The sequence below is a fragment of the Crotalus tigris genome, unplaced genomic scaffold, assembly GCF_016545835.1.
Source record: "Crotalus tigris isolate CLP2741 ecotype Arizona unplaced genomic scaffold, ASM1654583v1 scf7180000017833.3397121, whole genome shotgun sequence".
NCBI lineage: Eukaryota > Metazoa > Chordata > Lepidosauria > Squamata > Viperidae > Crotalus > Crotalus tigris.
This window is the reverse complement of record NW_024096661.1, coordinates 2,234,225-2,257,877: the sequence shown is the minus strand read 5'-3', so window position 1 is coordinate 2,257,877 and position 23,653 is coordinate 2,234,225. Positions and strand designations below refer to the sequence as shown.

General features: G+C 38.9%; 1 protein-coding gene across 3 annotated transcripts in view; it reads left to right on the top strand.

The window, feature by feature from the left end:
• Window positions 1-1,899: 1,899 nt before the first annotated feature.
• The window catches only part of MDN1 (midasin AAA ATPase 1), a 128,832-nt gene continuing 107,078 nt past the window's right edge, over window positions 1,900-23,653 (top strand). Inside the window, exons 1-18 of one of the 3 annotated variants that reach the window (XM_039343129.1) lie at window positions 1,900-2,142; window positions 6,301-6,527; window positions 8,277-8,501; window positions 9,562-9,669; window positions 9,788-9,980; window positions 10,803-11,015; window positions 12,936-13,067; window positions 13,770-13,873; window positions 14,687-14,801; window positions 15,026-15,213; window positions 15,605-15,686; window positions 16,166-16,261; window positions 16,642-16,754; window positions 17,569-17,720; window positions 17,806-17,866; window positions 18,363-18,574; window positions 21,115-21,218; window positions 23,213-23,357. In XM_039343129.1, coding sequence (XP_039199063.1) covers window positions 2,044-2,142; window positions 6,301-6,527; window positions 8,277-8,501; window positions 9,562-9,669; window positions 9,788-9,980; window positions 10,803-11,015; window positions 12,936-13,067; window positions 13,770-13,873; window positions 14,687-14,801; window positions 15,026-15,213; window positions 15,605-15,686; window positions 16,166-16,261; window positions 16,642-16,754; window positions 17,569-17,720; window positions 17,806-17,866; window positions 18,363-18,574; window positions 21,115-21,218; window positions 23,213-23,357 — 2,569 coding nt within the window. In that variant the 5' untranslated portion in view covers window positions 1,900-2,043. Of the gene's footprint in view, window positions 2,143-6,300; window positions 6,528-8,276; window positions 8,502-9,561; window positions 9,670-9,787; window positions 9,981-10,799; window positions 11,016-12,935; window positions 13,068-13,769; window positions 13,874-14,686; window positions 14,802-15,025; window positions 15,214-15,604; window positions 15,687-16,165; window positions 16,262-16,641; window positions 16,755-17,568; window positions 17,721-17,805; window positions 17,867-18,362; window positions 18,575-21,114; window positions 21,219-23,212; window positions 23,358-23,653 lie in introns of all 3 variants that reach the window. The other 2 variants (XM_039343130.1, XM_039343128.1) reach the window with 2 other exon arrangements.

The window sequence follows — 23,653 nt, the reverse complement described above, 5'->3', positions numbered from 1 at the left end:
TTGCCATTATGATCTATAGACCAGGGCTTTTCAACCTTTTCACCCATTGTACCACTTTTAGGATATGGCAACATTCGAGTACCACCAGTCACCTAGCAAGATGTCAAAAACTTGATGGCCAAAAAAAGGGGGGGGAAGTGATACAGTACAAGTAGTCCTCAACTTACAACAGTTTGCTTAGTGACTGTTCGAAGTTACAATGGCACTGAAAAAAGTGCCCCCAAGCCACCAACGGCGCTCTTCCTCCTGTCCAAGATTTTCACTGTTGTGAGCATTTCTGTTGAGGATTGGCAGCGGGGGTGGGGTGGGCGGTGTTTGGTTTTTATTCCCCCCCCCCATCTGCTGGATGGTTGCAGCAGGTTTTGGTCACTTCACATGACCCTGGGACATTGTGACCGTCATAAATATGAATCAGTTGCCAAGCATCTGAATGTAAATCACAAGACCCTGGAGATGCTGTACATTCCAGCTGATCGGTACTTCTTCTGGGCTCAGCAGAAGCATCAGGATCAGCACCTGCAGCTCCAGCCATCTCTCACTCGGGCTTGTGCGGTGCTACCACCAGTTCAGCTCATTCCCCTCCCCCCGTTATCACTTTCTAGGATGGTCACGTACCACCTACCAGGTGCCAATGTACCACAGGTGGTACCCGTACCACTGGTTGAAAAGCCCTGCTATAGACAGTGCTTTAGAGTTCAGTATTTAGAGTGCTGTAGCTTGTTTGATGCTTTGAAGGGTCAAACTACACTATATTCTATACTGGACTTCAAGTTCATGTACTCTTATAACTATTGGTTAATAATTTTCAGAATCAGCTTATTCAGGAGTTTTTGCAAGTATTAGAGAATAAAATTTAAAGAGTATCAGTTCAACAGAACTATTTTAATAATGTTCTTAAAGATTTCCATATCTTTATTTAGTATTTATTAAATTTACATGGCTGCCCAACTCACAGGTGACTTGCATTGCAGCCCAAGGGATGTAAGTGCTTGAGTGAGGAAGCTAGAATAGTAAATAGTAAAGTAACAACAAATAAAATGTAGGACATTGATATACAATAATGGGCATTCAAAAGCTGCTGGGTGTGGCAAAGACTGTCTTGTGTTGGTTGTGAGTTCAAGTTATGCCACATGAAATGCCAAAATGCAGTTGGCTATTTTATAGATCATTATGCACTAACAGTATATGAAACTGCTTGATCTTTGCTAAATTTTAAGCCTTTATCTAAAACTATTACAATGATCATAGGCAATTTTCTGGCAACCTTTTCAACTCCTCTAACAAGAAAATGCTGACAAAAAACAAGTTTCTGACTTATAGAAGGCAAATATATCGAACTGCAGTTCTAGAAGTCTTCGGTTAATTAAACGGAACTTACTTCTAAATAAAGGATTACAGGATTTAGAAATCTGTTGGAATTCTGTGCAGGTGTATTCGAATGTATTGTGGATACGGAGTGGAAATAGGCGCATCCTTACTGAACATCGCAAATTTAGTATTTCCTCAGAATTTCCCATTGATTTCAACGTAACTACTTTCATATGACAATGGTTATGACCACAGCATAATCTTTATGTTCCTCTGGAAAATTCATTAAGACCGCTTTTGAGAAATAGTTATGAAAAAGCAGTAACGAAAATACATATTGGACCGATTCGGGCTGCAAAACTCAGGGTAGAAAACAAATCCCAGCAACTCAAGTATACAGATATTATAATTGCGTCGTAATAATAATAGTAATTAACTTTTGTGTTTATGGAGAGATGTCGCAAAGCATAACTGGAACGCGCAAGGTTTTGTTTTGGAGTCCACCAAGGGGAGGAGCGGTCAGAAGGCAACACGGAGAAAGCTCCAGTGGGGGCTTGTGTCGCTGGAAGATGACGTAGGAATTCCGGGGGAAAACGAAACTCACTCTTCCCACGTGTCGCGCTTCTAACAGTGGGTGGCGAGAGTGGTTTCTGGCCAGGTTGGCGTCCACACCTCCTTTCCCTTCCCCGGGGAAAGGGGCCCTCCAGGCGAAGGGATTCCCGCGGGCGCCTAAAGATGGAGCATTTGCAATTCAGTCTAGCGGGACCGTTGCAACTAATAGCACAGAGGAACGAGAGGAGCAGCGGCGAGCTCAGCAGGTTCCTGGCCAAACAGGTGGGAGAGATCCACAATGGCAGCGGCGCCCTCTCCGCCCTAGGCCACCGGGACGGGGGGGAGAGAAAGGCGGGGACCTGCACAGGAGAAAGGGAGCGCGGTAATCTTGGCTGGGGTGACCGTCGCTCTTCTCCGCCCCGGCCTTCGAGAAAGGGATCGGCCTGGCTGGAAGCAAAGGAGGAGAGAGGGCGAGCTGGGTCTCACCTTCTTTGTCTGAAGAGGAGGTCGGGGAGCGGGGGAGGGAAGAAGCGAGGATGCGGGAGAATCGCTTCCACTCGTCTCGCAACGGCAAAGAACAGCATTGGCCAGCCTCCTCCGTTTGTCCGCCTGGTCACCTCCAAGAGAAATGCGGTGCATTTTGGAAAACTTTCTGACCTCCGGCGATAGATTAAAACGAGGCTAGTGTGTTACCCTTTCGCCCGCTTCCGCTTGTGTCTTCTTCAGCCCCGAGAACTTTGGCTCTTGATGCTTGGAAGATTTCTCGGTCTTACTGGGGTCAGAACGAGGCTGGTATTCTTCTCGTTGCCCTTAAGTCATAGGCCTGACGACCATTGATTTGAGGCAGGAGAAGAAGAATGTGAAATGTTCATGTGTGAATTTTCAGCAATGTCGTGAAAAATAACTTTTCCTTACAGGGTAGGAGGGGAGAGCATCTTCCAAAATACTGTTCTTTTTCATTTTCACATAGTTTCCAGGAGAGATTGGGCTAGCTAGTATGACTATTGTAGTATATCTAAAATGAGGGCAATTTAGCATATAGTCTACGCCAGGGGTGGGCAACTAGGACCCCTTTACGACCTGTGGATCTCAGCTTCCAGAATTTCTGAGACAGTATGCACAGGTCATGAATGGACCATTGCTGCCTGTCTGTGATGTGCTAGCTCTACAGTATATATTCAGCAGTAGAGTTTAATACAGTGTGAAGAATAATTGATTAACATCAGTAACAACCCTAGGCTAACTGTCTATGGTAGTAAGAATGAGCAAGTAACCTCATTGGATTGACATGAAAGTATGTCAAATACTGGACTCTTGCTGGCAGGATGGTAATGAAAAAAAGTATTTCTCTCCCTCAAACATGCTGATATTTTGGGAGCAGATCAACAGCTTCTCAAAGGACACCAATTTTACATCTCTGGTATCTTTGAGACTTGGATTTGGGGGATGGGAGAAGGCATTTATATAAAAGGATGAATTTCCTTCCCTCTCCACATTCCTCCGAAGGAAAGATTTAACATTTTTTATAAACTCTAGGGCAGGGCTTTTCAACCTTTTCACCGATTGTACCACTTTTAGGATATGGAAATATTCGAGTACTACCTAGCAAGGTGTCAAAAACTTGATGACCAAAAAAAAAAAAATCTGTTCAAAGTTGCAATTGCACTGAAATGACTTATGACCATTTTTCTCACTTATGACCATTGCAGCATGCCCAGGGTCATGTGATTTATATTTGGATGCCTGGCAACTGATTCATATTTATGATGGTCACAGTGTCCCAGGGTAATGTGATCCCCTTTTGCAACCTTTTGACAAGCAAAGTCAATGGCAGGGCTGCTTGTGGCCAAGAGCTAAGGCGGGACTTCCATCCCTCCCTCTTTCTCATGCCCACCTCCTTCTGAAGGAAGAATTTGAACCCCCCCCCCATATTTTCTCTCTTCCATATATTCATCAAACAAGGAAAAGCCTCCAGAGACAGAAAAGACAAACTGCTGAGTGAACTAGCTTAAAAAGGCACATTCCCCTTTAAGAATTAGCTACTGGCTAGAAACGAATGTTAAGGAGTGCAGGCACTTAAGGAAGAAAAAATGTAAGTATTGGCTGCTGGCTTAGGCAGCCTCCCCAAATGGCTCCATTTATAAGTAAAGGAATGCTACAGGCAAAATCCATTCGGGAGAAAAATACTTCAAAATCCCTTGCAGAAAAACTTACAGCTAACAATAGCAGAGCAATAAAAGCTAACACGAGACATCAGCCAAACAGAAATTGCCAAACACTCCTTAAGAACACAAAGCCCACATTGCACAAATCCCAGAACTTCAAAGTCATAAAAGCACATAAGAATCCTTCCACTCTCCATCTCCCTCGTGCCTCACCTCCAGCCATTGCTGCCTTTTTTCATTCCTCTTGGAGGGCGACCCCTCCCCCACTGCATTTCTTGCCTGTTTGCTGTTGCCAGCACAAGTGGTTGCCACAGAGTTGTAGATCCGCTCATGGCCAGCCTGCTGCTTTTTTATCCTCTCCCCCTCCCGCCCAAACTGCCTCCTTTTATAGCCTCTCCTGTCTCCACTCCCTTCCTCTTCCTTTCTCATGGGAGAGGGTGAGCCTAGGATCTTTGCCTTGCCCCAGCCACTCTGCAGCTCCGGAGGACTCTCTCACAGTAAGTCCTTGCCTGCTCTGGCTCTTTCCCTTTCCCACTACACTTGGCTAGGCAAGGCTGCATATCCCCTGCCACTCGTTAACGTATCACAAATGGTACACATACCACCAATTGAAAAGCCCTGCTCTAGGGCAGGGGTGTCAAACTGCCGGCCTGTGGCATAATACGAAGGCCATGCCCACCCCAGCTCCGGCTGTAGGGGATTCTTTCAGGAATCACAAGATTATTTATTAGGGCTTTGAGAAAAAATGTTCAGTTCTTTAGCATACGGCCATGGTACATTTTTGAACAGCAGTGATATCCTTTTGTTGCTAAAAACCCTCCAATGTTGGGCATTCGTTTTTGCTTTTCCTCATTCACATGTGCTGATCCATAGTTTTGTTATATAAATCATGATCAATGACTGGCACATGGTTGCTCACCAGATTTTGGGCCTAAGACAGGACTAGAACTAATCATAATTTCTAGCCTGATTCCTTAACCATTACACTTCTTTCTCAAGAACACTCTAAAAAAACAGTAATAATAAAACTTAAATTAAGCTATGACTTAAAATTAAGTATTAAGACCTTACACATAATAATGTATTAATCCACTTCTAAAATAAATTTTAGATTTGAATTTAGATTGCCTTGGATGCAATCCCGAAAGCTTACATCCTGTGATATCTTTAACTCCACCAAACAGCATTTGCCTCCCCCAGGTCAGGGTAGACTTGATAGGTTGATACAAATATCAAATGCAGTCTAAGCATGTCACTGACTGTGCAACAACCTATTTGTATGTTGCTGACTCCCAGTGATTCTGAATAGCTCATAACAATCAAACAATAGAAGATGGCAAACACAACAGTCCAGATGGAATGAAGAGAAGGGTCTTACTCTCCTTTGCCAAAGATCTGGGCAAAGAGCCAGATTTTTACCTCTTTTCTGAACAATAATAGAGAGGGGGCCATCTGGAGCTCATTGGGAATATTTTTTTAGAGAGTGGATGATACTACAGGGAAGACATGCTTCCGGTATCCCAACATATGACATTATTTAATTGAAGGAACTTGGAGAGTGCCAATTCTCCAAAGTGGAGAATCAAGAGAAACAGGCAGTTAACCAGGCCATATGCTGTGTAGGGTTTTATAAGTAACAATCAGCACCTTGAATTGCACCTGGAAACAAAGATTATCTTAGAAATAATGTATGGGATTATAGATATATTTTTTGTTGATTCTAGAACTAACATCTGTTAGTTAGCTGTTAGCTGTTAAGTTCATGGTATTTTTCTTACATTTGCCTGATCTTTTTTTTTTTTTAAGTTAGCCACATTTGTTACCATTACTACAGTACAGTGTATGATAGGAATAGTGAATTTGAAATATACTTAACTTAGAAATGTCAGTTGTAAAGTAATTCTCTATATTCCTGTAGCGAAAGAGCTGTCCATGTACAGTATTTATCTTCTATATTTACTTTAACCAATTATTCTGGTTAAAGAATAACTCTCTTCTTACCTGCTGGCTGCTAATTTTGCTAATTTTGTTTTTGATAAAGGACTCTTTCAAAAACATTTGAGAATCTTTTGGCAGATAGAAATACCAGTATTCAATCTCTCTCTCTAACCGTCTCTGCATTTTTCCTGACACTTTTTTGTCTTAGTTTATATATGTATGCTTGTAACTCCTTTAGGCAGCTGGCACCATATTTGTCCTCTGTACTAATGATGATTCAACGTAATTAGGGATAGGGGAGCATCCTGGCTTTAATTTGCTGTCTCTTCCTTTTCAGATCTGGAGTCATCAGGACCGTCAGGGCATTCTCACTGCCTTAGCACAGTTATTGCTAGATAAAGAATGCACACTTCTGATTGGTCGTCAGCTTCGTCCAATCTTATTGGATTTATTGGAGAGAAATGCAGAAACAATTAAATCTTGTGGCCAGATCAACCATGATCTTCATGAGAGACTCTGTGTTGCAATGAGCAAACTTATTGGTGATCATCCAGATGTGATGCCGTAAGTGATAATATACGTGTACATATTTTATAATATACAGTAGCAGATAGTTGGAGGGAGACTAACAAATGGGTTCTCATGATTATCCAGGATAAAAAAATTATGTGCATGTTGGGCTTTGATTCAGCTTAGGAATTGGAGTTAATACATAGCATTCACATTGGACTTAAAAATTTGTACAGCTATATCACTAAGTAATTAGATTCCCTTGAACTTGTTTGAGTATCTGCTTAACATTCTACTTTTTTTCAATTATATGAAGCATGTATGGATTGGTATAATATTATGTTAAAAACCAAGTTGTTTTCTTAGGTTCTATTTTAAGCTAGACATTTTGTTTTTTAATTTTTATTTGAACATATTTATATCCTGCTCCAGTCTTAACAGACTCTGGTCAGAGGACAACAAATCAAGAAAGTAGAAAGGAAAAATAAAAAATTTCCATAATCAAGCATCTAGGAGGACTCCCGTTACAATTTTTTTTAATTTACTTTATTTGCAAGAAATGTGACCATATTCAGAATAATTACTGTGGCCGTTGTGAGTTGGATTTTCCACATATTTATTGATAACAGCAGCTTATAGGATTTCTTCTGAGTTGGGTTTGCCTTAGCTGGATCCTCACAACTTCCAGATACTGGTTCAGGACTTTGTTTGGCTTCTACACTGGAAAAATTTATATTAGTGTTTGCAGTTTTTGTTGATCTATCTTTAGGTGGTCTTCATCTTAAAAGATTGTGATAGATAATTACTTGTGAGTTAAACTTGACATATATGTATGGAATTTGGTCCCTTGATTTGAAAAACTTTTTTATTGAAAATCATTTTATACTGGTTCCTTACCTGATATTATTCATATTAAATTAATTCCCTTTAATATGTGTGATATGATGCCCTTCTCTTATAAACTAAAAAGGTTGAAATGAAATTTTAAAATTTATCAAAACATTTGTCTCAGGAACAGAAATTGCAGAAATCCTTCAAAATTGTAACTCTTGAAAAATGGTCCCTCTTTTCCCAAAAATAAAATGCTATTAAATTATAATGATATTAAATATATTAAATTGTTTAGGAACTTTTTTTCAAGAAGATTTGCATGTAAGCAATGTAAGAATTCTAAGATTTTTTTTTACAAAAACATAGCTGAAATTTTTATAAAATTTCAATAAATTGTCCCACTGATCAAGCATTTCCATCTAGACTAGTTTCAGTTTTATTGTATTGAGATGTTGCCTATGCATTTTAGTTTTTAAAAAAGAGATATTTTATAAAACAATTTGCTTATGCTATCTTCGTGTATTTTTCAAGAACTTCAGTTAATTGAGAAGACTTAGTTATTTAAATGATCAATTCTTTTCAATTATACATATTTATGCCTCTGCATTTTTTGGATCTGAATCAGAAGTGTTACATAGTTATAATGATTATGTATACCTCTATTCTGTCCTTTATTATAAAAATTGGAAATTAATGGTGTTCTTGCTTGGATTCCATATACAAATTTGTCTTGCTTGGATTCCATATACAAATTTCAATATAGCTTTTCTTCTAGGATGTTGACTTTAATTTCTGAAAAAGCAAGATTTTAGCTTAATTATGCTTGTTTAAGATAAAGTCTGCCAAAGTGGCATTATCAATGTTCACTTAAAGTTATTTTCCAAAAACTTTCATGGGCACTGAATAAGTTGAAATTTGTGCGCTGTTTTTGATATGGTTGTATATTATTCTTGGTACTATTGTTTTGTGCAGATTTGCTTTGAAATACTTTAAGGATACTTCACCTGTGTTTCACCGACTTTTCCTGGAAAGTTCGGATACAAGTGTGGTTCGATATGGACGGCGTAGAATGAAGTTAAGGGATCTCATGGAGGCAGCCTACAAATTTCTCCAAAAAGATCAGTCTGTATTCAGAGAGTTGTGGGACTGGAGTGTTTGTGTCCCTTTATTAAGGAGTCATGATACTTTGGTTCGATGGTAACTTTAATTTTCTTACATTTATGTGGCTCATTTAGTGAATAAGGAAGGCCTTACAAGTCATTTTTATCTTTATTACATAATTCATGGGTTAGATTTTAAAGCAGACAAGATTACCTGACTGTATAAGAGCTTCTAAATTGACAAGCAGAGGAACATTCAGTAAAGTTATTAAGGGTAATTTTATGTAGCCTAAATATAAGCAAAATGGACTGTCAGACAAGATTTTCGTTAGATCCCCAGAAAATGAGAATTATTCCTGATGTGCATATAAATTAGTTCTTGCATCATTCATTTAGAATACTGTGTGTGATAACTTGATTGCCATGTGTTCATGGACAAGTTTGTGTCATGCAAATTGCTATATGCATTTTGTGCTTATTGATACATGAAAATGCTCTGATAGAAATCTTATTAGACTCATAAAATCTCCAAGGTAGTTGAATTTTTAGTAAATGGGTAATGTTTTCTCTTTACTTCTATTAGAAAATGGATCTAATGTTAAACATTTGTCTTTGATTACCCTGAATTTAATAAGTGATCTTGCTAGAAAATCAGATCAATGTCAAAGTAATGATGAAAAGTGGCCAGGCAAACTGATGTTTTTATGGTATTCATTTCTTTTTCTGTAAAATTCATCCCTTCATCAGGATATTGGGTTTAAATCTGATGAAGCAATCAGATTTGTTAGAAACCTCATTAGGATAATATTTTAGATTTCCACAGTTGAAGTCCAGAATCCTTCATTAGTCTCACTCAAAAACATAAAACTTGCTTCTCTGATTTGTTCTTCTCATTACATTAATTCTATGTTATCAGTGTTTTTCCTCTTTTTCCTCTCCTGATAAATGTTAACATTTAAAAATGGTAATAAGACTGATATGGCCCATTTTTGGGGGGCAACTTATAACTGATTTCATGAAACCAGTGATATAGATTAGAGAAACTATTAAACTAAATGGTTGTATGGAGTGGAATAACCATTTTTCATCTCTCTCTAAAAGAAAATATGTTTAATAATCACCTATAAAATATTACCTGAACAATTGTTCCTACTTAGGTATACTGCCAGCTGTCTTGCTTTGGTTACATGCATGAATGATGAGCATCGATTATCTTTCCTGAAGAAAACTTTTAATCCAGAAGAGTTAATACATTTTAGGCTTAAGTAAGTTTTCACCTTTCTCTTCTTCTATTTGTTCTCTTTCAGTGTATTATTTTCTAAAGTGTTCTATATCGTTTAGTAGGTCAGTTTGCTGTAGTAAACATAATTGCAATTTTGATAGGCTTGTGGAAGAGTCCCGGGTGCAGAACATTGAGCAGGCCCTAGTTCTGGCCAATCCAGACCAAAACTTCTGGAACAAAGGGGAGAAGCTACGGTATACTCAGGGAAAGCTGGTTGCTGCTGACCTTTGTGCAAAGGTGGTAGCAGTGTGTGGAGTTGTCTTACCTAGACAACAGTTTGAGCCTAGAGAAAATGTAAGTAAAACTGATATGTATTATGGCTTGCCTGAGAGTATTTAAGGACTTGTGTTTTTTCAGTTATTTACAATCTACAGGTAATCCTCCACTTATAACCACAGTTGGGCCTGGCATCTCGGTCATTGTGCAAAGCCATCATTAAGCAACCCGCCAAACGGACACTTTGCTCAGTGACCACAATCACAGCTCTTCCAATTGAAATTGTTCAGTTGTCAGGGAGAGGGCCTGGGCCTTCCAGGCAGGGAGAAGGTTAGCATTTTCCCTTCCCAGAGGGGAAGGAAAAACGTTAAAGAATACCTGCATTCTGAAAGAGTGGTCAGCCAGAAAAGAGACTGCCTACAAAAATTACTTGTTTTTTTTCCTGCCCCTCTTCCCCAGTGCAGAGAAATTGAAGAGGAAGGGATTACAAGAGAGTAAGCAGTCAAACAATGGAGAATACATCATGCTGTTAGTAGAGTGCTCTCGTAGCTGTCAGCAGCAAGAGAGCACTGAACTGGATTTTAGTTTTGTTTTTTTTTTGTTTTTTTTAAAAAAATCTGGCTTCTCCTTACCCTGAAGGTTTCTTTATAGAGAATGATACTTGAGAAAGGCAAATAGCGGATTCAGGAGAAGCTTCATATGACAAAACAGAAGTGTTCTTTTCCATATACAGGCCACATGATTTGAAATTCTCTGCTCCAGCAGGTTACAGTTTTATGTTTCATTCAGTTCATTCCTAAGATAGTTAAGAAATTATTAGTAAGGTCTGTGTTACTTTATGTTCTCTTCTTCTTAAATCTAATATTAGCTGAAAACATTGTCTCGTCTCTGTTGCAGCAGGGATACATCTTGAACCATTTTGTGTTGGTGAATTCTGTCTGTGCGCATCTCCAGAATCTGGCCATGGCTGTGTCTTCACAAAAGGCCGTGCTCCTTGAAGGGCCAGTGGGATGTGGCAAAACATCTCTGGTGGAGTTCTTGGCAGCACTTACAGGAAGAATAAATTCGCCTCACATTCTGAAAGTCCAGTTAGGAGATCAAACTGACAGTAAGGTAAATGGAAACCTATTTTAGGAAAGTATCGCCTTAATATTTAGATTTTTTTAAAAAAAAAGAGAGTTTAAAAAGCCAATTGAATCATATGCTTTCTTGGCTGATGTTTTGTTGTAGAAGCCATATTGATCTGTAGTGAAGAAATGTACTGCTGAACTTCTGGATGGCTGCACATTCATTTGACAGAGATGAAGCATCAAAATATAAATAACTGACTTCTGCTAAAAGTTTTACATCTTGGAAAGCATAATCATCCTGGAGAGCAAGAGTGGGCAAATGATGTGTTTCTGACAACATCGTCATGCAAATGCATTTTGGATACTTGTGTCAGGAACTGGGATGCAGATCATAATAGGGCTTTTAATTATTGAAGTCACTCGGTGCATTTCATTTTGGTGATCATTTAGTTTGCTGTGATTGCTGCTGTTAGGAAACTTTTATTCATATATATGAATAAAGGGAGGAAAGATCCCCCCGCTCGGCCAGGATAATCGAACTGGGGGAGTGGGAGTTGCAAAGTGCAACTAGCGATAGACCCGGGAATGCCATTGGGGAGAAAGAAAAGAATGGACCGGAACGGAGGGGAAGACGGAGGGGGGAGATTCGCGAGGTCGATGAGGCGCAAGAGACCGGACCATCACGCCCCCCATCTACGAACCCCGAAGACCTCCGTGAGACTTACGTAAACATCAGCAACGTAGGAAAGAAAAGGAAAATGAGAGAAAAGTACTGTAGCAACCAAGGGGAACGTGGTCTCGTTACCACTACCCCCCCCCGGACCGGTTACCTGCAGCATGGCGGGTGCAAAACAGTGGGAATTGCGAAGCGTAACTAGCAACGGACCCGTGAATGCCACTGAGGAGAAAGAAAAGAATAGATCGGAACGGAGGGGAAGACGGAGGGGGGAGATTCGCGATGTGAATCCTGAAGATCTCCGTGAGACATGCGCAGACACAAGCAACGCAGGAAAGAAAAAGAAAACGGGAGAAAAGTATTGTGACAACCAAGGAGAATGCGGTCTCGCTACCACTACCCCCCCCCCCAGACCGGTTACCCGTAGCATGGTGTGCGAAAAACAGCTAAATACAATGACAGCTAGAAAACCGCTCCCCCCCATAACTGAACAACCTACCTCCCAACCTCAGACCATCACTATGTCACATTCAACTCGGAATAATTTACAAGATCACCCGGATGAGAGTTGCGTAGAAAGTGAAAGCATTAAAGCTAAAAGAGAAAGCCATCGCGAAAGGAGCAACTGGGTAAAGGACGATTGTGAAAAGAACATGAAATGCATATTGTTACCCGAACCCGGGGGGAAGGAACTAAAGTATAGAGACCATCAAAATAATAGAGACTCTTATCCATTCACCCCAGAGTTAAAGGAAGGTAGGATGGAGGAAGAGAGACACGTAACTGAAAGGAACAGGAAAGAACAGACCAGCCTTGTGCAATTGAATCAATCTGGCCCGATGACGAGGTCGAGGAGTCGCGCGCAGGCTCTGACATACCTATAAAAAGACTCACACTTCCTGGCGTACTAGCCCTGAGGATGCCGGCAGGTGACGGCGAAAGCTTGGCGCTTTTTAATTAAACTTTTATGGTTTTATCTTTACCCTGGTGTTCATTTCATTTTTTATTTATATATATATATATATATATATATATATATATATATATATATATATATATATATATATATATATATATATACACACATACACACACACACACACATAGACATATATATACACATACATACATACATACATACTTTTTAACAAATCGTTGACATGTGATGTCTTTATTATCTTCACAAGAAAAGAACAGAAATCTGTTGTAATTCAGAAGCTCTCACAAGTTTAGAAGAAAAATAATGATACAAACATTTTCTTTCTGTTTTTTTTTTTTTTTAAATAGACTTTGCTGGGCATGTATCGTTGCACAGATATACCAGGACAGTTTGTATGGCAACCGGGGACCTTGACTCAAGCAGTTAGCAGGGGGCACTGGATACTTTTAGAAGATATTGATTATGCTGCCCTTGACGTGGTATGTTTTTGTACCTGTAGAAGCGTTTTGTGAATGCTTGGAATGAGAATCCTGCTTAATTTCCCTTAAAGTTCTATTTCATGGAAACTAGCAATTCATTTCCCCAGATAGTACTCTAGATTATTTATTTTTAATTAGTTCTGTCAGACAGAAGTCCCCCTGTGCTTTTTACTTAGGAGGATGAGTTGTGGATTTTGTTTACAACTGAGTGCTGAATGTGTCATTATAACTATGCTGGTCAAATTAGAATGGAATATCTTCCTCTTCATCCCTCCCTTTCCCCCCCCCCCATTCCCAAGTATGCTCTTTTATGCGGGGCCATGGAAGTTACTATACCTATAATAAGTCAAAGCATTTATTTCTGTCTGGGAAATGTCTTTCTAAAAATGTGTTAGCTTAGAGAATTAGTTGCATACGTTTCACTGTGCTATTATTATCCCATCTGATGACTCATATGGCACAATGGACAGTCCAATGTGTTTGCAGCTAAATAGGATCAATATAGTTGCTTGAACTAATGAGCAGATAGACTCCTCAATGGCTGGGATGTACTGTGGTTGGATTCTGGAGGATCTGTTTTTTAGGAACTTGTTTGTGAAAAGAGAAAAAAAATCCTATAACATGAATGAACCTGCTAGTTGAGGTATTGCCCAGTGCAATTTTGTTCAGTTTTTTCTTTTTTTCTTTTTTTCTATTCCTTAGATCTCTGTATTGATTCCTCTTCTGGAAAATGGAGAGTTATTGATTCCTGGACGAAATGACTGTATAAAAGTAGCCCCTGGATTCCATCTTTTTGCTACTAGAAGGTAGAAAATGCTAGAGAGGGTTTGATGATGACTTTAAAAAGGTTTTATAGAGACAATGGGGCTTTTGAGGAGGCATACTTATAATTCTGTATATATCTAAAAATATAATCCTTGAATCTAAGATGCTGTTTATAAAAACATTGCAAAAGAATATATAAAAACTCAGGAATAATACCTGAATTAGTATAGTAGTAGTTCATAGTGTTGTAGGAATCCAATCTTATTCTTACCAGATCATCATAACCTGTTATTACTATTAGATTAATATTAATTTCATATACCATTATTTAGAGACTCGGTTATAATGAGCAAATGAACACCTGGAAATTAGTAATGGGGCATTCTAACATTTTGTCATTGCTATCAAAATTTTAATTTCTTTAGTTTGGTGTTGCAGTCAAGGAATCAATAATAATAACAATAACTTCTTGTTATTATTATTTGCCACCCATTTCGCAGTTACAGGTGACTGAGCAGGAAGACCTTTGGAAGTCTTAAGGCAAATGGGTTGCATCCAAGATAATGCAATTATACTTGGATAAATAGGAGTTACCTTCCCCTGATCTGTTCAGCTAATTGTATACATATAGTACTAATGACAGATGAATAAAGCATCCTATAATATTTTTTGACAGAGATGCCTGTGTCGCTTCAGATGTTGCTAAAGTGCAACTCCCAGCAGTCTGTTGAACATGACCAATGGAAAAATAATCCATGACTTATATTTAAATAATGTCAGACTGTAGGTTCTCCACATCTGGAATCTAATGCTTTAAAGAATCTAAACACTAATCTGTGGCTTTATTAATATAGAGTCTTCAATTATGGCGGTGGTTGGTATAGGCAGCAAAACAGTCATGCTGCTCTTTTGGACAAGAACTGGACAAAAGTTATGCTCAACAACTTGCCTAAGACTGAACTGAAAGAGGTAAGTGAGAAGAGGAAGTAATCAAGCTCCATAGCAAAATTATTTCAAATTAAATTTCAATTAAATTGCAAACAATTTGCAACTTAATTGTAGAAAAAAAGGTATTCTATTACGTCAATTTTTACCGAAACTTGTAGAATATGATTATAACTTTATTCCATGTTCAGGATGAAACAATACAATACTGTCAAGAGTATTAAAAATAGCTTATATTCTTCCTTCAGATTCTTCAGAGAAGTTATCCTAAACTTGCTACTGTGACAGATTGTCTGTTGGATATCTACATTGAGCTTACTGGTGATAAACATTTATCTGAAAATCAAGTTGTGGACAATGAAACTATGATGGAAGATGCATCAAGTTTGACTGAAAATAAAAAGCCATGTTTGGAGGGCAGAGAGTTATCTCTAAGGTATTAAAATGTGTAATTAAGCTGAGGAATATTTTAGTTTGGGGGAGCAAATGATCCTCAGACAGTAGTTATCTAGAGCAGTGTTTCTTATCCTTGGTGACTTGAAGACATCTGGACTTCAACTCCCAGAATTTCCCCAGCCAACCCTTCTGATTGGGGTAGACTAGGAGTTGAAGTCCAGATATCTTGAAGTCGCCATGTTTGAGAAACACTGCTCTATGTGTGGGCTTTAATTGAAATTCCTACTGATAAGGCATTAATTGAATGAAAATTAAACCAGTTCCAAGTAGGTACCTAATGAAGTGAGAAGGAAGCTATAGTTGTCGGCAGATAGAGCAAAGGAAAACCATTACTTTGAAATTATATTCACATCACCTTTTTTTTTCCCCAGGGATTTACTCAATTGGTGCAACAGAATCGCATTCAACTTTAACAGTTCTTCCTCCTCTACTGCACTGAACATTTTTCATGAGGTCTGAACTCAACTGTTCTTGTTTTAGGAAAAGGGTGGAGTTTTTTTTAAAAAAATATACTTTCTATAACATATAACTTTAAGTTTTTTAGATAATGGATGGAGAATAAACATAATTATAGATAATGGATGGAGGATTAAGAATATTAGTATTTAATAGATTTTAGTTCAATTATTAGACTGTCAGGAGGAGGATGTAGGTGATTGCGTGAAATACGTTTAGGGCTGATTCTGATGTGTATTCGTACACTGCAGATTGGATGTTGGGTTTAAATGGCCTCTTTCAAGTGTATGACTCTTTGAGATGTTCCTGTTTCCATATAAGAAGAATGGAAATAAATTAATAAGATCATTTCTTTCTATGACAAGAGTATATGAGTGGTTCATTTCTAGAAAGTTAACTGCTTTTGTCTACAGTTGGTTTATTCGGAGACAATAGATTCTTAACTAGTAACAGTTTTTTACTTTGTCCATTGACAGGCATTAGACTGTTTCACAGCTATGCTATCAAAACAATCCAATCGACTGAAAATGGCTGAAATCATTGGAAGCAAACTGAACATTTCCAAGCACAAGGTATCTTTATAAATTGCCTGTTTCTGTATGAGTGCTTCTCTTAGTGGAAAAATTACTCAGAATTGGTTTTAGTTGTGTACTTTGAAGGAGGTTTCTTCAAATGGGCTCTTAAAACACAGTGATAGCTGGATTTGTACATCATTTTTAAGGTCAGATCAAACGAACTCAGGATGGCTCAGTCAAGAGGTGAATCCACCTTGCAAGCAATTGGAAAAGCAGTTGATAACATGAAGCTTTGGGAAAACTGAAGAACATATTAGTTAGCTGCTTCTCAAGCAGCAAAGTAACTTTGGTGTGCTGAAACAGCTCACTACTCACAATGCTATACATGAATTGGGGTTCAATAAATAAAGGTAGATCTGAACATTCCTTTTCCATAGGTGGAATACTACTGTCAACTTTATAAACCAGAAATTGTAATAGGAGAACAAGAAGTCTCCGTGGGAAGAGCTCAGCTCATTAAGAAGCAGGCACACACACTACTTACGCAACGGTATTGATTGTTTTGGAGACATCCTTCTAAAAACTTGGGTCAGATTGCATGTTACATTAATTGTGTAGCCTGTAGCTTCCGTGTTTTTAAAACTCCTGCATGGGTCTGAAGTCAAGCTTCACTCCTAGTGATCTGATTGACATATCCGTGTTGCTTTCTTGGCAACCATAACAAAGTGATTTACTGCCATGTTTTCTGGGATTTTTTGTAACCTTCCAATTTAGCTTATGTTAGTACCACACCAGCTTTTGTAGATCTTCTGAAACCAGATGAGGGGAGCCATATGCTTCCATCGGCAGAGTTTTTGAACTTTCCCACTAGAGCTACTTTCCTCTTGAACCCTCTTCTCATATGCAAGAACAGGGGTTTTTTTTCTTTTTTTTCAACTGCTCTGGAAGTTTTCAGGAAGAGTTCAAAACAAGCTAATAACCCCACAGACATAATCCTATTCCTTTTGCTGACCGCATTACATCACAAGCTGTCCTCAAGAGGCAAAAGAAAAAAGTATGGCTCTGGCCCTTTGTCCCAGAAATTACTCATTCTTCCTTTCTAATAAAGAAATACAAAAAAAGAGAAATTAGTGATATTTTACAACATAGTAATGTATAAGATAGTGATTCCCTTCTTTTTCTCCTGTATATTTGTAGTATACGGTAGAGTGCTTATACCATAATTACAAAATCCCATGGCAGCTTTTGTGTTTTTTAATATTGGGTGTTTGTTTCTGTGATGTGAGGGAGAAGTACATTTAGGGAATTGATGAATAGAAGACTTGGTGATGCAAAGGTGTGATATTCTGCCTTTTCACCCCCAGCAGGAAAAAGCAAAGCTTTGCACCCACACGCCCATCTTCTGTGTTGATTGAACAACTTGCAGTATGTGTGGACAAAGGAGAGTCTGTGTTACTTGTGGGTGAAACGGGAACAGGAAAAACTTCTGCTGTTCAATACTTGGCTCAAATTACAGGTAAAGTACCGTTCTGAGACCTTAGCCAAGATAGAAATGTAACTTGGGAACCGATTCATCATCTTCTGTATCTTTTTGTTCTAAGGGCACCGTTTAAAAGTTATCAATATGAACCAGCAGAGTGATACTGCAGATCTTCTAGGGGGGTGAGTGGATAATTCAGTTTTTTTTAAAAAAAACCCTCAATAATCTTCCTAACCAAACAATATTGGCAGTATAGAAGTATACATTTTATTTCTTGGAATACAATATATTTTTTTAAAGCTCCAAATCAATAGGAAATTAGGCCCTCCCAACAAGAGTTGGAGGAAAGAAGTCACGTTTGGTGGGTAGATACAGCTTTGCAGAAGCACTTACCTTAACATTTTCGCACAATATTGCTTGCTGATTAATTGACATATTAGAAAAGATATTAGAAAAGGGAAAGGGATGCTCCACCCAAAGGGTTGATGGGGGAGGGAGGGGAGGCAGTTGTACATGAATGGGAAGACTTTGACGAAACGTACCTTATTCCATGTTGTAGCTGATTGTTGCTTATCTTATTTTTGATTAATCGATTGATAGATCACATTTGGGCACTACCGCTCTAAGCGACTTATGCCATCAATTTCATGAGGCTGTTTTGTTTTGAATTCTGTACAGATATAAGCCAGTGGATAACAAGCTGATTTGGCTGCCCTTGAGAGAGTCTTTCGAGGAGCTTTTTGCACAGACGTTTTCAAGAAAGCAAAACCAGACTTTTTTAGGGCATATCCAAACATGTTACCGACAAAACCACTGGCATAAACTTCTCAAACTGATGCAACATGTTTACAAATCTGCTGTTAATAAGGAGGTTAAAGAAAATGCATCCGGTAAGACATCTGTGAATTATGAAGTATTCCAGACATGCCTTTGAACATAGTTCCTTTTTAAAGTCAGTGGGAAAGATTAGGGCAGTGTTTCTCAACCTTGACAATTTTAAGGCATGTGGACTTCAACTCCCAGAATTCCACAGCCAGCAATGCTGGCTGTGGAATTCTGGGAGTTGAAGTCCACATGCCTTAAAATTGTCAAGGTTGAGAAACACTGGATTAGGGAATCCTACATATATTGCTGGAACAATTTTACAGACTTTTTTTTTCAATCTTGGTGGGAATTTTTTTTTTTTTAAAGGATGGCAGGCACAACAGAGAGAATGAGTGAAGCAAGGAGTCTCTTTCTCTCTTCTTCATCAAAATCCTAGGTGAAAAGCCAGGTCTTCACAGCTGTTTTAAACAACAAAGGGGGCAGTCTGGATCTCGGGGCGGGGGGGGGGAGTTCATCCCAGAAGGTGTGTGCTGCTACAGAGAAGGATCCTGAAGTGTGCCCACCCTGCAGAATCAAATCAGCTGGGTAGATACAAAGCAAGATGGTATGACCATCCTTTTTTTCCTAATAAAGATCAGATAAGTTAGTGGATCAAATTTTTGCAGGGTTTTTTTTTTTTTTACTTTTTTCCAGTATCTTAGGCAAGTGGTGCAATAAAATAATGTAACAAGGCTCACATCTTATTAATATATTTGATGCAGTTATCTAATATCCTCATCCTGCTCATGGATTTTACAACATAACCCTGCATATTTATAAATAGCTTTATGGCCAATAAAATGTTTATTGTTTGACACATTCCATATTTCCATTCAGTGCCTTATTTGTAAAACCACCTGCAGGATTAAATTCAGATTATGTCTTGAACTGCACCAAATTACAGTGATGGTTTATAAGCATTTGTATTACACTCTTGTCTTTTTTAATCCTTTTTTATTTATAATATAAAATACAAAAGCAAATAATAAGAAAAATAGGGGAGGAAAAGGGAAGAGAAAAGTGTAGAGAAGAAGGGAAAAAGAAAGAAAAGGCATTGATTTCTGATTCTCTGGTGCAATAGAATAAGAAGCAACATTGAACCTCAACTTTTTACTTTTACATAATAGTATAAACTAGCCATTTCTATAACAGATCTATCTAATCAGTAAAACTCAAAATCAAAGTTTCATTTTTTTCCCACCTCAAGCACAAAGTGCAGAAGCGGTTTCCAAGTAGAAACAAAAGTACTTGTGTTTTTTTTTCTTTTATCAAAGAAGTCAATTTAGCCATCTCTGCTAACTCCATTCACTTTTTAAAGCGTCCTTCCATTTTTGTGCATAAAGTAATTTCGCTGCCATCAAGATATATAACATCAAAGTTCCAAAAATAATAATAATAATTCCAAGTCTTTTTCCATTAAATCCAAAAGAAAAGTTTCTGGTTTTATCTTTATATTCACTTTGAGAATCTTCTGTATTAGAATATGAATCCTGCTCCAATATTTCATTGCTTTATCAAATGTTCAGCCTAAATGATGAAAAGTCCCTTTTTTACGTTTGCATTTCCTACATTCATTTGAAATACCTTTATACATTCTTGATAACCTATCTGGTGTTAAATACCAGCGGTACATCGTCTTATAAAAATTTTCTTTTAAATTGTAATTTAATGTAAATTTTAAACCTCCTGTCCACATATTCTTCCATTGTTCAAGCTTTACATTGTACCCAATGTTCCTTGCCCACTGAATCCATACAATGCTTTACATATTTACTTTCTAAATTCAGATTCAGTAACATTTTATAGACCTTAGCGATAATATGTTCATCACTATCACCCAGTAGGATTTCCAATTCATTTTTAATAAAGTGAAACCCATAGCTCTTTTTGTCTAATTTAAATCTTTCTTTCAATGGTAAATATGTAAACCAGTGGCAGACATGACCTTCTGATTCTAGCTCTTCCTTAGACTTGAGGATGGGATCACCAAAATTAAAAGTTATTATTTTACCATTAGTCCACCAGTCCGGCTTTGCCACCATTTCTTTTCTAAAAAAAAGCTTCCTGAGAGAACACTCAAAGAGGCATCCTCGTAGAAAACCTTGTTTCATATTTACCGTATTTTCCGGCGTATAGGATGACTGGGCGTATAAGACGACCCCCGACTTCGGCGCCAATTTGCATGCCTAGAAAGTCGTCTTATACGCTGGAAACTACTGTAATTTCCGGCGTATAAGACGACTCGACGTATAAGACGACCCCTGACTTCGGCGCTGATTTGCATGCTTTAGAACGTCGTCTTATACGCCGGAAAATACGGTATTCCAAACTCTTAGAATGGCACGTCTAAAAATGTGATTGTTAAAATCAACGTTTACTTTAACCTTGTCATACCATGAATAACAGTGCTGTCGGACTTTTAATTCATGACCTTCTAAATCAAGTAGCCTCTTATTCTGAAGGTTTACCCACTCCTTTAGCCAGACCAAACAACAGATATCGAAATACAGTTTCATATCTGATAAATTACATTCTTGGGTTCTAATGAAGAAATGTGTTGTCGTAGGCTTGCCCCTGAAGGAAAAATGGGAAGAATTTGGTATCCGATTGGATCATGCTCAGCAGCAGATGAAGATGACAGAAAATGCACTGGTCTTTGCATTTGTAGAGGTAATATTTTTATTGTTACCATCTTTAAAAAATAATGGCTGCAGGATATTCTGGGTATTGATGCACCTTCTGAAATCTTCCTACACTCACATGAATTTAGTGAAAAGCATGCAATCTTTTTAAGGCTGGAGAAGTATTTTAGAAAGTGCACACAACAAAATTTTACTTGAAGGTAAAGATGCAAACTTTTGTATCAATTATTTTAAGTTTTGAATTGTCATGAAAATTGCACCTGAGATTATGGCAGGCTGGTGCACCCTTCTGTAAATTCTTCCCTCTGATAACAAAGCAAATTGATAAAAAGAAAAAGGATTTTATTTCTTACTGTGAGTCCTTTAATATTCAGATAGAACAAATACTAAATAGGGTCCTCCTGCATCTGCCGCTTTCTGTGGCCTTCATCTCTTAAATGTCACTTTGAAGGCTATAGGAATACAGGTATTCCTCACTTAATGATTACCCATTCAGTAGCTGTTCAAACATAGGGAGCTGAATGAGTGGTAGTTACAACTTATCCTTGTACATATGTCAGTTGCAGCATCCCTGCAGTTGCCTGATCACAATCTGGGTGCTCAGTTCCTGGTTTACAATTACGATATCACAGAGCATCCCATGGTGATCCATGGTCACATGACTGCCATTTGTGACCTTGCTGACTTCCAACAAGCAAAATCAATGGGGAAGCTGGTGGGAATTGCAAATGGCAGCCATGTAATGTCCTCTCTTAAGGACCTGTCATGATTCACTTGATGACAACAACTGGAAATGCTGGAATTTCCATCACCGTGGCATGGTCTTGTAACATTGTGCTTTAGGACAGAGGTCCCCAACCTTTTGGGCACCGGGGACCAGTGCCATGGAGAAAGGTTTTTCTGTGGACTGGAGGGGACGTGCTTTTGAATACTGCCTGCATCCTGAGGATTGAGCTTTGCTTGTTTGTGTAGCCAGCTTGTTGGCATGCTGCGGACCGGTGCCGGTCCATGGATCAGGGGTTGGGGACCCCTGCTTTAGGACAGTAGCCCCAAACCATTTGGGCACTAGGGACTGGTTCCATGGAGAGAGGTTGTTCCATGGACCGGAGGGGGTGTGGTTTGTTGCATCCTGTAAATGGGGCTTCACTTGCTTGCGCGGCCTGGTTTCTGGCAACGAGATGCCAGTCCATGGACTGGGGTTGGGGACCCCTGCTTTATGACCATATCACTTAGCAATAGAAATTACGGTCCCGATTACCATCTAAAGCAGGGGTCACCAACCTGTGGTCCACGGCCCACTACCAGGCCGTGGACTGTTGGCCACTGGGCTGCGTGAGTGGCTGGCCAGTGCACACATGTGCGCACTCATACCCCCCACTTGAGCTAGCATCGTAGTGCCAAACAGGTGCTAGCAATGCTTTGAGTGTCGGGTGGACTCTAGCGTTGCCATGAGCTTATATCCCCTCATGCTAGCATTGTGGCGTCGTGCTGGTGGTAGCAATTTTGTGTGCGTCATGCGGACGCTAGCATCGCCACAAGTGCACCCCCCGACTCACACTAGCATTGCACTGTCATGCAGAGCTAGTGTCGCTGCATGCCCAACATCCCCACTTGTGCTAGCATTGCACTATTTCGTGGGTGCTAGCGTCGCTCAAGCATCACAGGGTGCTTGTGGCTTCGTTTGCATCGCACGCATAATCATGGCCTTGTTTGTGCGTAAAAGTGCCTCCACCCCCCTCCTCCCTGGGCCACCAACCAAAAAGGTTGTGGACCCCTGATCTAAAGGACTACTTGTATCTCAGAGATATAGTAGAGGGCCAAGCACTGCATCAGGAGAGGAATTTTACCTTCATCCGTTATATATACCTTCATTTATTACATATTGTCCCTCTGAGGGAGATGGACAGTTTAGAAATGGATGGATGGATGGATAGATAGATAGATATTTCTCTTTGCTCTCCTTCCTTCATTTTGCCTGCTTAAGTGAGCTATGCTAACTCATTTCTCTGTTTTTGTTTTCAGGGCACCTTAGCACAAGCTGTGAAGAAAGGAGAATGGATTCTACTAGATGAGATTAATTTAGCTACCGCAGAGACTTTAGAATGTTTAAGTGGTTTACTTGAAGGGTTGTCTGGTTCGTTAGTTTTATTAGACAGAGGAGACACAGGTATTTTATTTGTTTTATAGCATTGCATTTTGATGTTTGGTAATATGTTTGTTTACAATGCTTTTTAAGAGCCTGGGATAAAAATAATAATTTTGACCTCTAATATGGGTGAAGTTGTATTGGGATTTTTGTGTTGCACTTCAGAATGTGAGAGATACCAAGTCTGTGGGTTTGGACAAGAACTTTGTGAGGAAACCACTTGTGGAAACCCATTGGTGATGAATATCTCTAAAGGGGAAGAAAGCTACTCATAGTTAATATCATGACTTTACATTGTTCCATCCAGTACAGAAGTC